The sequence below is a fragment of the Pan troglodytes genome, chromosome 11, assembly GCF_028858775.2.
Source record: "Pan troglodytes isolate AG18354 chromosome 11, NHGRI_mPanTro3-v2.0_pri, whole genome shotgun sequence".
Classification (NCBI taxonomy): domain Eukaryota; kingdom Metazoa; phylum Chordata; class Mammalia; order Primates; family Hominidae; genus Pan; species Pan troglodytes.
The window spans coordinates 81776575-81791013 of NC_072409.2; the positions used below are offsets into that span (position 1 = coordinate 81776575).

Sequence of the window (14439 nt, forward strand, 5' to 3'; positions counted from 1 at the left end):
TTTTTTTTTACGGAGTCTCGCTCTGTCCCCCAGGCTGGAGTGCAGTGGTGCGATCCCGGCTCACTGCAAGCTCCGCCTCCCGGGTTCACGCCATTCTTCTGCCCTCAGCCTCCTGAGTAGCTAGGACTACAGGCGCCCGCCAACACGCCCGGCTAATTTTTTGTATTTTTAGTAGAGACGGGGTTTCACCGTGTTAGACAGGATGGTCTCGATCTCCTGACCTCGTGATCCAACCGCCTCGGCCTCCCAAAGTGTTGGGATTACAGGCTTGAGCCACCACGCCCGGCCAGTAACTATACCTTCAATGCTGCTGAAGAACCAGAACAGGCAGACTCCTAATCTATCACTAGTAGTTTCAAGTACAATAACCAGAGACACTCTAAAGTTTAACTACCCATTTGAAGAAATACTTCAAGTTCTCTGAAGACCTTTCGGATATACATGATACATTGTTGTACAACTTTATTTTTGTCAAGCTGTTCATTAAAAGAGACAAAAAGGGGCACTTGTACTTAAAACTATGCTAAGTGATTCCAAATCCTCTGATCAAATCATAACTTAAACCATGATTCTAACAGTCCACTTACCATGAAAATCTGCACCCAACTTCTTAGAAGCCATTTAGAACCTGAAAAACAAGGAAATATTTCTTAGGCACATTATACCTTGAAGGTAGTACGAAGAAAATTGAGAGTACAAAAAAGAAACCAGAAGACCTAAGGTTTCAGGGCTGACAGAATCCTCACGTCTCACTCCCAAAGTCCAAAAAAAAGATCCAGGCACTGTGGCTCATGCCTGTAATCCCAGTGCTTTGGGCAGCAGAGGTGGGAGGATCACTTGAGCTCAGGAATTTGAGACCAGCAACATAGTGAGACGCCATCTCTATATAAAAAAAAATAAAAATTAGCCGAGGCCAGGCTTGGTGGCTCACTCCTATATCCCAGTACTTTGTGAGGCCGAGCTGGGAGGATCACTTGAGCACAGGAGTTCGAGACCAGCCTGGGCAACATAGGGAGACCCTGTCCCTATAAAAAATTGAAAAAATTAGCTGGGCGTGTTGGCATACGCCTGTAGTCCCAGCTACTTGGGAGGCTGAGATGGGAGGATCGCTTGTGCCCGGGAGATTGAGGTTGCAGTGAGCCACTGCACTACAGCCTGGGCAACAGAGCGAGACCCTGTCTCACACAAAAAAATAATTAATGAAAACCAAAAATTCGCTGGGCGTGGTGACGCATGCCTATTGTCCTAGCTACTTGGGAGGCTGATGTGAGATGATCACTTAAGCTCAGGATTTGAGGCTGCAGTGAGTTAAGAAGGTGCCACTGAACTCTAGCCTGTGCAACAGCACAAGACCCTGTCTAAGAAAAGAGAGGAGAGGGCAGGAGAGGAAAGGGGAGAGGAGGGGAGGGGAGGGGGAGGGGAGAGGAGGGGAGGGGAGGGGCAGGGAAGAGGGGAGGGGAGAGGGAGGGGGAGGGGAGGGGGGGAGGGGAGGGAGGGGGAGGGGGGAGGGGAGGGGGAGGGGGGAGGGGAGGGGGAGGGGGGAGGGGAGGGGGAGAGGGGAGGGGAGGGGGAGGAGGGAGGGGAGGGGGAGGAGGGAGGGAAGGGGGAGGGGGAGGGGAGGGGAGAGGGGAGGGGAGAGGGGAGGGGAGAGGGGAGAGGGGAGGGGAGAGGGGAGGGGAGAGGGGAGGGGAGAGGGGAGGGGAGAGGGGAGGGGAGAGGGGAGGGGAGAGGGGGAGAGGGGAGGGGATAAGGGAGGGGAGAGGGGGAGGTGGGAGGGGAGCGGAGGGGAAGGGAGAGGGAAGGGGGAGGGGAGGGGAGAGGGGATAAGGGAGGGGAGGGGAGAGGGGAGAAGGGAGGGGAGAGGGGAGGGGAGAGGGGGGAGGTGGGAAGGGAGAGGGGAGGGGAAGGGAGAGGGAAGGGGGAGGGGAAGGGAGAGGGAAGGGGGAGGGGAAGGGGAAGGGGAAGGGGGAGGGGAAGGGGAGGGGAGAGGGGAAAGTGGAGACGGGAAAGGGGAGAGGAGAAGGGAGGGGAGAGGGGAGGGGAGGGGGAGGGGAGGGGAAGGGAGGAGAGAGGAGAGGAAAGGAGGGGAGAGGAGGGAGACAAGACAAGACTCAATGTTCACAGGGGCATTTTTTTCAGATTAGGGATGCTGAACCAATAAGTATGAGGCAAAAAGTTAGAAAATCTGAAATCTGAAACACTTCTGGTGCCAAGGATTTAGATGAGGGGTACTCAACTTGTACATAAAAAATATTTACAATGGTTGCCTCCAAGTAATAGGACTGGAAATAATTCATAAAATATTTGTATTTCTGAACGTTATATGGTAACATCTATTAATTTGGTAGTTTCTTTTAAAACTTTTCTTGAAAAGTTTCTGTTTTCAGCCAGGCGTGGTGACTTACACATGTAATCCCACATTTTGGAAGGCTGAGGCAGGTGGATTACTTGAGCCCAGGAGTTCGAAGACCAGCCTGGGCAACATGGTGAAACCTCATCTCTACAAAGATACAAAAAATTTGCCGGTGTGGTGTTGCATGCCTGTAGTCCCTGCTACTCAGGAGGCTGAGGTAGGAGAATCACCTGAGCCCAGGAAGTCAAGGCTGCAGTGACCAGTGATTGTGCCACTGCACTCCAGCCTAGGCGACACAGCAAGATCCTGTTTCCAAAAAGAAAAAAAAAAAAAAGTTTCCATTTTTCAGCATGGTGTAGAGATAGAGTGTATTCTGTTTAATATTGTAGTTCATGGAGAATTAAATTTATAAAGTGTATGTATTATCAATTTTCAAAGAACCAGCAAACCATACTGAAAATTATTTAACCTTTTTATATGTGCAGAAAACATTCACAGGCATCTCGCTGTCACCCAGGCTGGAGTGCAGTGGCACAATCTTTATTGCAACCTCTGCCTCCCAGTTTCAAACAATTCTCATGCCTCAGCTTCCCTGAGTAGCTGGGATTACAGGAGTGTGCCATCACACCCGGCTAATTATTTTGTATTTTTAGTAGAAACGGGGTTTTGCCATGTTGGATAGGCTGGTCTTAAACTCCTGGGCTCAAGTGATCCACTCACCCCAGCCTCCCAAAGTGCTGCAATTACAGGCATGAGCCACTGCACCCGGTCTCACAGTGAGACTTCTAAAACCCAGAAGCAAGATTCTTAGCAGCCTCAACCTTCCCACGTAGGCACATACCAGAAATCTGTTTTCCTAAATTGGGAAAGTAGCGGTATCTAAACTTCCAGCAATGAGAGTTGTGAATATGCTCACAGACATATGCAGAAAATTAGTGTTTCATTTCTATAATCACAATAAAAATTGTGTGATATCAGCTGTTTGAAGAAGCAACTGTTGTTGAGGTAAAGAACTTGAGAGAGGCTGTTTGAGTCTTTGATTTAATAAATAATTTTCCAAACAACACCTAGAATATGCTGACATCAGGAATGTTATAAAGAAGTTCCACCAAAATTTAAATGGATGTGCTTGGCTTTTTTTTTTTTTTTTTTTTTTTTTTTGAGATGGAGTCTCGCTCTGTCACCAGGCTGGAGTGCAGTGGCATGATCTTGGCTCACTGCAACCACCGCCTCCCGGGTTCAAGCCATTCTCCTGCCTCAGCCTCCGGAGTAGCTGGGACTACAGGCCCCCGCCACCACGCCTGGCTAATTTTTTGTATTTTTAGTAGAGACGGGGTTTCACCATGTTGGCCAGGATAATCTGGATCTCTTGACCTTGTGATCCACCCGCCTCAGCCTCCCAAAGTGCTGGGATCACAGGCGCGAGCTACTGCGCCCAGCCAGATGCTTGGCTTTTTTAAAAGGCTCAACTGTTCACCATTAAAAAAATGAATGAAATCCAGCATGAGAATCACTTGAGGCTGGGAGACGGAGGTTGCAGTGAGCCGAGATGGTGCCACTGCACTCCAGCCTGGGCAACTCAGCAAGACTGTCTCAAAAAAAAAAAAAAAAAAAAAAAAGAACGAAATCCTGTCATTTATGACAATGTGAATGAATCTGCAGGACTTTGTGTTAACTGAAACAAGCCAGACACAGAAAGACAAATTTTGTATGATCTTACTCATACAGAATCTAAAAAAGTTTATCTCATAAAGGCAGAGGCTTTTTTTTTTTTTTGTTACTCAGGTAACAAACTGCACATGTGCCCCCGAATCAAAATAAAAGTTGAAAAAACAAAAATTAAAAAAATTTAAAAAACCACCACCACCACCAGCCAGGCACGGTGGCTCACGACTGTAATCTTAGAACTTTGAGAAGCCGAAGAAGGCAGATCACCTGAGGTCAGGAATTCGAGACCAGCCTGGCCAACATGGTGAAACCCAGTATCTACAAAAATACAAAAATTAGCCGGGCATGATGGCACATGCCTGTAGTCTCAACTACTCGGGAGGCTGAGGCAGAAGAATCACTTGAACCCAGGAGGCAGAGGCTGCAGTGAGCTGAGATCACGCCACTGCACTCCAGCTTGGGCAACAGATAGAGATTCTGTCTCAAAACAGTAACAACAATCACCTATGCTATCTGCCTAGGGCCATTCACAGGATGGTAAATCAGATGACTCCATTCTCTGACTGACCAAGGCTGATGGCATCCTCTCAAAGAACTTCTGACTGCGGAGAATCACAGATGTGGAATATTTATCATAAATAAATAGCAAACACCCCTCCCAAAAAAGTAGAGAGTATAATAGTAATTACCAGAGGCCGGAGAGGTGGGGAGGGTAGTAAAGGGAAGGGCAGGGAGTGGGATGGGGAGAAGTTGATGAACGATTAAAGTTACCATCACATAGGAAGAATAAGTTCTGGTATTCTATTGTACAGTAAGGTGACTACAGTTAACAATAATATATTCTATATTTCAAAATTAACTAGAGCTCAGGAGTTTGAGACCAGCCTGAGTAATATGGCAAAACCCCATCTCTACTAAACATACAAACATTAGCCGAGCATGGTGGTACGCACCTGTAGTCCCAGCTACTTGGGAGGCTGAGGTGGGAGGATGGCTTGAGCCCAGGAGGCAAAGGTTGCCGTGAGCCATGATTAAGCCACTGCACTCCAGCTTGGGCAAGAGAGCCAGTCTCAAAAAAAAAAAATTAGCATGGTGTGGTGGTGCATGCCTGTAGTCCCAGCTAATCAGGTTCACTTGAGTCCAGGTGGTAAAGGCTGCAGTGAGCTATGATCGCACCACTGCACTGCAGCCTGGGCAACAGAGTGAGACCCCAGCTCTAAAAAAAATTTAAAATAAAAAAAAGAAGACATAAAAGTTCACAAATATTGTGTGATGCCATTCATATGAGGTGTCCAGAAAGGGAAAATCCAAAGAGACTGAAAGCAGACTGGCGGTTGCCAGGGTCTGGGAAAGAGAAACTGTGTAGTTGGTAAGGGTCTCCTTTGGAGTGAAGGAAAGGTTTCAGAACCAGATATGGTGATTACACAACACTATGAGAGTACTAAATGCCACTAAATTGATCATTTTAACATGGTTAATTTCATGCTATGTGAATTTCACCTCAGTAAGTTTTTTTTTTTAATTAAATTACAAAAAAAAAATGGCAGAAAAAAATTGGCAGCAGAGAGGTGCTCCAGATGAGAGGGCCAGAAAGACGCGTGTCAATAACTTCCGAGTTTGAAAATCAGAGAGGCAATGAGGCAGTGAACAACTAGATAGAAGACCACAAGGAATAGTAAATGAAAAATAAAATACAGTTCTCTTTATTAGTAAATAATGTAAAATTTTTAAAATCATGCCTCAATAGAGCTGATAAAATAGATTTTTTTCCAATATTATACATTATTTTCCACAGTCCTCAAGAATATGAGAAATCAATATTTGGGCACATAAAGATTTTTCTAAGGTCCACTATGCAGCAAAACTTCAGTCTCTCAAAGCTCAAAGGCATTTTAATACCTATTTAGGGTCAGTTTTCTTCCCCCAGAACATCTTTTATATATATGTACATACATGTATGTGTGTGTGTGTACATATATATATGTACACGTTTCACCAATAACTTCCTATACTTTTTTAAACCCTTTTTTTATTATTTATTTTCCCATAAGTTATTGGGGTACAGGTGGTATTCAGTTACATAAGTTCCTTAGTGGTGATTTGTGAGATTTCGGTGCACCCATCACCCGAGCAGTATACGCTGCACCCTATTTGTGGTCTTTTATCCCTCACCCCCCTCCAACCCTTCCCCCCAGGTCACCAAAGTCCACTGTATCATTCTTATGCCTTTGCGTCCTCATAGCTTAGCTTTCACCTATCAGTGAGAACATTAGATGTTTGGTTTTCCATTCCTGAGTTACTTTACTTAGAACAGTCTCCAATCTCATCCAAGTCACTGCAAATGCTAATTCATTCCTTTTTACAGCTGAGCAGTATTCCATCATATATATATATATATGAGACACATATATACATACTTATATACATATATATATACACACACACACTATCGTATATACATATATACACACAGCAGTTTATCCATTCGTTGATAGGCATTTGGGTTGCTTCCACGATTTTACACTTGTGAATTGTGCTGCTATAAACATACATGTGCAAGCATCTTTTTCAAATGACTTCTTTTCCTCTGGGTAGATATCCAGTAGTGGGACTGCTGGATCAAATGGTAGTTCTACTCTTAGTTCTTTAAGGAATCTCCACACTGTTTTCCAGAGTAGCTGTACTAGTTTACATTCCCACAGCAGTGTAAATGTGTTGCCTGATCACTGCATCCACGCCAACATCTACTGTTTTTTTATTTTTTTATTATGGCCATTCTTGCAGGAGTAAAGTGGTATCACATTGTGGTTTTGATGTGCACTTCCCTGATCATTAGTGATGTTGGGCATTTTTCATGTTTGTTGGCCATCTGTATATCCTCTTTTGAGAACTGTCTATTCATGTCCTTAGCCCACTTTTTGATGGGATTGTTTTTTTTTTTACTGAGTTGGTTGTAGATTCTGGATATCAGTCCTTTGTCAGATGTATACATTATGAAGATTTTCTCCCACTCTGTCGGTTGTCTGTTTACTCTGCTGACTATTCCTTTTGCTGTGCAAAAGCTCTTTAGCTTAATTGGGTCCCAGCTATTTATCTTTGTTTTTATTGCATTTGCTTTTGGGTTCTTGGTCATGAAATCCTCGCCTAAGCCAATGTCTAGAAGGGTTTTTCCAATGATATCTTCTAGAATTTTTTATAGTTTCAGGTCGTTAAGTCCTTAATCTATCTTGTATAAGGTGACAGATGAGGATCCAGTTTCATTGTCCTACATATGGCCAGCCAATTATCCCAGTGCTATTGTTAAAAAGGGTATTCTTTCCCCACTTTATGTTTTTGTTTGCTTTGTCGAAGATCAATTGGCTGTAAGTATTTGGGTTTATTTCTGGGTTCTCTATTCTGTTCCATTGGTCTGTGTGCCTATTTTTATACCAGTACCATGCTGTTTTGGTGACTATGGCCTTATAGTATAGTTTGAAATCAGGTAGTGTGATGCCTCCAGATTTGTTCTCTTTGCTTAGTCTTGCTTTGGCTATGCAGGTTCTTTTTTTGTTCCATATGAATTTTAGAAATGTTGTTTCTAATTCTGTGAAGAATGATGGTGGTATTTTGATGGGGATTGCATTGAATTTGGAGATTGCTTTTGGCAGTATGGTCATTTTCACAATATTGATTCTACCCATCCATGAGCATGGGATGTGCTTCCATTTGTTTGTTCCATCTATGATTTCTTTCAGCAGTGTTTTGTAGTTTTCCTTGTAGAGGTCTTTTGACTCCTTGGTTAGGTATATTCCTAAGTATTTTTATTTTTTTGCAGCTGTTGTAAAAGGGGTTGAGTTTTTTATTTGATTCTCTGCTTGGTCACTGTTGGTGTATAGAAGAGCTTCTGATTTGTGTACATTAATCTTGTATCCAGAAACTTTGCTGAATTCTTTTATCAGTTCTAGGAGCTTTCTGGAGGAGGCTTTAGGGTTTTCAAGGTAAACGATCATATTGTCAGCAAACAGTGACAGTTTGACTTCCTCTTTACCAGTTTGGATGCCCTTTCTTTCTTTCCCTTGTCTGAATGCTCTGGCTAGGACTTCCAGTACTATGTTGAAGAGGAGTGGTGAGAACAGGCATCCTTGTCTTGTTCTAGTTCTCACAGGGAATGCTTTCCACTTTTCCCCATTCAATATTATGTTGGCTGTAGGTGTGTCATAGATGGTTGGGTTTTTTTGTTTTTGTTTTTGAGACAGAGTCTCGCTCTGTCGCCCATGCTGGAGTGCAATGGTGCGATCTCGGCTCACTGCAACTTCCACCTCCTGGGTTCAAGCGATTCTCCTGTCTCAGTCTCCTGAGTAGCTGGGATTACAAGCGCCTGCCATCATGCCGAGCTAATTTTTGTATTTTTAGATGAGACGGGGTTTCACCATGTTGGCCAGGCTGGTCTCAAACTCCTGACCTCAGGTAATCCACCTGCCTCGGCCTCCCAAAGTGCTGGGATTACAGGTGTGATGTGAGCCACTGCACCTGGCCCAGAGATGGCTTTCATTACATTGAGGTATGTCCCTCGTATGCTGATTTTGCTGAGAGTTCTAATCATAAAGGGATGCTGGATTTTGTCAAATGCTTTTTCTGCATGTATTGAGATGATCATGTGACTTTTGTTTTTAATTCTGTTTATGTGGTGTATCACATTTATTGACTTAAATATGTTAAACCATCCCTGCATCCCTGGTATGAAACCCACTTGATCATGGTGGATTATCTTTTTGATATGTTGCTAGATTTGGTTAGCTAGTATTTTGTTAAGGATTTTAGCATCTATGTTCATCAAGGATATTAGTCTGTAGTTTTCTTTTTTGGTTATGTCCTTTCCTGGTTTTGGTAGGGTGATGCTGGCTTTATACAATGAATTAGGCATGGTTCCTTCTTTATCTTGTGGAATAGTGTCAAAAGGATTGGTACCAACTCTTCTTTGAATGTCTGGTAGAATTCTGCTATGAAGCCATCTGATCCTGGACTTTTTTTGTTGGTAATTTTTTAATTACCATTTCAATCTTGCTGCTTGTTATTGGTCTGTTCAGGGTATCCAATTCCTCCTGATTTAAGCTAGGAGGGTTGTATTTTCCCTAAACCCATTTATTTTACAATACTCTCCTATTATCTAAATACTCAATTATGGAAAAATGATTAAATAATGGAAAATCCAGAAGATAACGTTGTGATGGCACTAAGAGTGTCTACTAAAGGCACATAACATAGGAGTAGACATGGAACTAAAAAAATTATTTTATTTTTAAAAAGCATATAATAAATAGAAAATAACTATAAGTGTGTGTGTGTGTGTGTGTGTGTGTGTGTGTGTGTGTGTGTGTTTTAATAGAAATGAGGTCTCACTATGTTAACCAGGCTGGTTTTGAACTTCTGAACTCAAGCTATCCTCCTGCCTTGGCCTCCCAAAGTGCTAGGATTACAGGTATGAGCCACCATTCCTGGCCAATAATTATAAATTTTAAAATGTTTTAATAAATTAAATTAAATTGCCTTATGTAAAAAATGTGCACAAAACAAGACTGAAAGAAATGTTTGCCACTAATGTAAAGCTGTAATTAATCACAGGGAAAAAAATTTCATAATCAATCATAAATTTCCACTAAAATAAGTATATGCTTCTATTAAAGGGAAAGTATCAATCAAAAATAACAATAAAACATATTCTTTTTCTTTTTTAGCTGGTGGTATGGATTGGAACACACATTCATAATTCAAGAACTTTTACACTAATAAAATTTAGAAATCCCAAAACCAACAACTTATCAGTGATGTTCTATTTTTCCAGCTCAGTATCACTTCAGTTCAAATGCTACAGGAAGAAAACCCGGTAACTTAAAATCTGAATTACTGGTTAAAGACATCAGAAAAAAGAACAAAGAATAAATCTAAGAATAAAAAGAGATGGGGAAACAGGTAACAAGAGAAATGCAGGGAGAGAAGGAGGAGCCAGAATGAAAGAAGAGGAGATGGGTTAAGGAATGGGAAGAAATGGGAAAAGGAAAAGTTGAAGGAGGCAGGGATAGGAGACCAGGAAATTTTTAAAAAGTAATAATAAAAAACACCTTGCGAAGGACCAGGCCCTCTGAGAAGGGGAGGAGAAAGCCCAAGGGCAACTGTATTAATGTTCTCTCATTTTCACTTCCTTTCCTTTTGCATATCTGTCAAATTATTATAATACTCTCTAAAAACGCTTCCCAAAACAAAATAGCAACTCAGAATCTCAGTAAGCTATCAGTCACACTTCTAAAATAATAGCTGCAATCAGTAATTTCCCAAGATACAAATTAATCCAGGAAATTATCTAATTTACACGAAAAGATGGCTTTGGGAATCATCACATTTCAAGCCTGAAGAAAAATTAACTCCCATACAAGTCATAGCAACATTTATGTTTGTAACTGCTAGTAACATGTCAATATTAGGCTATAACATATTCATGAGAAAGAAGTTTTCTGTCTTCTCTCTGGGGTCTCAAAGGCATTTTGGAGCCTCAGCTCCCTCATCAGTAAAACAAAGGTAGTAGACTGAATAACCAGCCAACTCTAGATAGACCATAAATCTATAATGAGAGAATAAAATGAAGGAAAAATATTCATGTTTCCAAACTAAATATTGAGTATTCAAGATAAATGATACCAATGTCTATATTGACAAAATTAAAAGCTAGCAATCATATGTTCATCGTCCCATTTTTTTTCTTACTGATCCATAAAACCCAAGCCTGGAAACCATTCCCCTATACCACATATAAAGTAACCTCAAATGATTCTTATTATAAAAATTAACAAAAGATACTTTTATATACTGCCTGACATGCAGAAAGAGCTCCACAAAGGTTGACGAATTATTCAAACCAGCAACGATGTGTTTAAAGAAAAAAAAGGTTGGTGAATTAAATATAACTTTCAAAAAGGCAAAACATTTCCAACCACTCTACCAGTAAACTAGTATACCTATAGAAAACATGTAAAAAAAAAAAAATTTTTTTTTTTTAAAGATGGAGTCTCCCTCTGTCGCTCAGGCTGGAGTGTGGTGACACAATCTCGGCTCACTGCAACCCTCTGCCTCCCAGGTTCAAGCAATCATCCTGCCTCAGCCTCCCAGGTAGCTGGTACTACAGGCACACACCACCATGCCCAGTTAATTTTTTTGTATTTAGTAGAGATGGGTTTTTGCCATGTTGGCCAGGCTGGTCTCGAACTCCTGACCTCAGGTGTTCCACCCATCTTGGCCTCCCAAAGTGCTGAGATTACAGGTGTGAGCCACAGCACCCGGCCAGAAAACATAAATTTTTATTTGAACAGAATAGTATTAGAATATTTTTTTGTGTTAGTTAAGAACGTAACTGTGAAGACTGAATTCAATTTGTGAGGCCTTGCTTTCAGTCAGGTTAAGTCTGAGAATTAGCAAGAGACACTACTTTCAGGATCTATCACTGTCCACAAGCTCTGTGTTTGCAAAACTTAGCCCCCTTATTACTGTCCACTGCACATCAGCGTACTTGGCTGAAAATGGAAGGCCAACAAGAGGTCACAGTACCCTGATTCATACTGAGGAACATTTCAATAGCTCCAGTAAGCTTTTCTTTATGCATCAATTTCTTTTAATTCAGCTGGAATAAAATACTGGTTCAGATTTTCCTAAGCACCCGTTTTATCGCAAACTAAAAAAGAAAATTGGAGTCACTAGCCTATAGAAACAAGATTTAATAGGCCCTGACATTGTGGAAAAGAGAGAAGTATGTTTATGTGGATATGGAAACAAATAAGGATAAGATATTTTTATAATGGTGGGATCACAAATTTAGCCTTTTGGTTTTTCCTTTTGTGCTGTTTTCCAGGTTTCCTGTACTGAGCATAGATGCATACATTTATCTATGATCAACACACACATACTTTGTAATTGGGGGAAAAAAACTGGTATGCAACAAGTACCTATAAGAGGATTAAAAAGAAATACAATAATATGTAATTCAACAGAGCACTGGAAAAAGCACAAACAAAAAAAAAATAGGTAACTAATGAAAGATAACGACTTCAGAGAGAGAAAAAAGAACAAAGAATAAATCAGTGGTTTCTAAACCAGTAAGCATACAAATGACTCTAGGTTATAGACTTCATGGAGGTGTAACAGGTGTTTTACTTTATTAACAATAAAGAGTGCAAACCATTGTGTTTTACTTTATTAACAATAAAGAGTGCAAACCACTGAATATCAATACTGAATTGCCCCAAATAACATAGCATTACCACTCAAAAGGCAAAAATGATAGGAAACAAAAACTAGGCAGAAATAGATAACAAATCTAATTTAGCTCTAATCTAGATTTAATTTATATTGTTAGATCAAAAGCATCTTGAAAGCAGGACACACTTTTTAAAATACCCAAAGAACATGTTACAAAACTTGTGTAAATATTAGGACACAAAGAAAACCATGATAAATTTCCAAAATCAGAAGTAGCTGAGTCAGGCCAGGCGTGGTGGCTCACGCCTGTAATCCCAGCACTTTGGGAGGCCAAGGCAGGCAGATCACTTGAGGTCACGAGTTTGAGACCAGCCTGGCCAACATGGTGAAACTCCATCTCTACTAAAAATACAAAAAATATTAGCTGGGTCTCATGGCATATGCCTGTAATCCCAGCTACACGGGAGGCTGAGGCAGGAGAATGGCTTGAACCCAGGAAGCGGAGGTTGAGGTGAGCCGAGATCACGCCACTGCACTCCAGCCTGAGCAACAGAGTGAGACTCCACCTCAAAAAATAGAACTAAAATACGAAGCTGAGTTAATAACCAGCTTGATCTCGGCTCACTCCATCCAGGCTTGAGCCTCCACCATCCAGGCTCAAGCAATTCTCCCACCTCAACCTCCCGAGTAGCTGGGATTACAGGTACCCACCACCACACCCAGCTAATTTTTTTTTTTTTTTGAGACAGAGTCTCACTCTGTCGCCCAGGCTGGAGTGCAGTGGTGCCATCTCGGCTCACTGCAAACTCCACCTCCCAGGTTCACGCCATTGTCCTGCCTCAGCCTCCCAAGTAGCTGGGACTACAGGCGCCCGCCACCACGTCCGGCTAATTTTTTTGTATTTTTAGTAGAGACGGGATTTCACCGTGTTAACCAGGATGGTCTCAATCTCCTGACCTCATGATCTGCCCGCCTCGGCCTCCCAAAGTGCTGGGATTACAGGCGTGAGCCACCGTGCCCGGCTAATTTTTTTATTTTTAGTAGAGACAGGGTTTCACCATGGTGGCTAGGATGGTCTCAAACTCCTGACCTCAGGTGATCTGCCTGCCTCAGCCTCCCAAAGTGCTGGATTACAGGCATAAGCCACTGTGCCCGGCCTCCAGTGGGATTTTAATGGATCCAAAATATAGAAAAGTGTCTAATTTGTATTTACAAAATGAGCATAATATTGGTGCCAAAAAACTTCGGAAAAATTGAATATATAAATACAGATATGAAAATCCTTGGTTAAAAAAAAAAGTAACAACCAAAATTACCAGTACATTTTAGGAATAAACCATGTCCAAGTGAGATTTTTTGCATAAATACAGTCCAACACCAACATTAACAATTCTGCTGATATAATTCAGCATTAATGCTCCAAGAAGAAAAATCATATGGCTATCTCCTTTACATGAGTTTTAAAAAACAAAAAACTAATACCAAATACCAGATTATGCTGACTAGTGGGGAGACTACAGAAGTATTCCCACGAAGGACAGCAACAAGACAAAGATATCCATTATTATCACAATTGCTTAGCATTGTTATTTCATATTAGATGGGAGAAATAAAAAGCATAAAAACTCAGATAAGAAACTTTCCCAGGAAAACCCAAAAACTGACAAGAGAATACAATAAACTATTTCTGGATACAAAATTAATATTCTGAAACAAATTAATACTCTGAAACAGCCTTCATATATACATGGCCAGATAATAAATATAATGTGCTGAAACAAGAGAACTGCTTAAGCCCAGGAGTTCGAGTCCAGCCTGGGCAACATTGCAAGATCCCATCTCTTTAAAAAAAAAAAAAGAAATAAATAAAAAGAAATATAAGAGAAACACACAACATACCAATATACCACAGCAGTTAAGAACTAGGAATAAACTGAAGACATAAAGGGAGAAAACTAAACCTGTACTGAAAGACACAAAAGAAAACTTAGACAATTAGAAAAACATACAATACTCTTGAGCGGGATATTCAATATTATTAAGATCAATTCTAAGTTGCTATACAAATTTGCCATGATGCAAATGAAAACTGAAGTACCATGTTTTTCTTTTCTTTTCTTTTTTTTTAATTAGACAAGCTGATTCTAAAGTTCATGTAGAAATAACAATTAAGCAGCCAGGCATGGTGACCCACA

At 41.3% G+C, this 14439-nt stretch overlaps 1 protein-coding gene across 6 annotated transcripts in view; it reads right to left on the reverse strand.

Moving 5' to 3' along the window:
- The window catches only part of UBAP1 (ubiquitin associated protein 1), a 76262-nt gene that overhangs the window by 30857 nt on the left and 30966 nt on the right, over positions 1 to 14439 (reverse strand). For 5 of the 6 annotated variants that reach the window (XM_024345614.1, XM_024345616.3, XM_024345617.3 and 2 more), the window contains exon 2: positions 588 to 628. The exons of the other annotated variant lie outside the window; for it this stretch is intronic. In XM_024345614.1, the coding sequence (XP_024201382.1) occupies positions 588 to 628 (41 nt within the window). The remainder of the gene's footprint in view (positions 1 to 587; positions 629 to 14439) is intronic. 6 annotated transcript variants of the gene reach the window in all.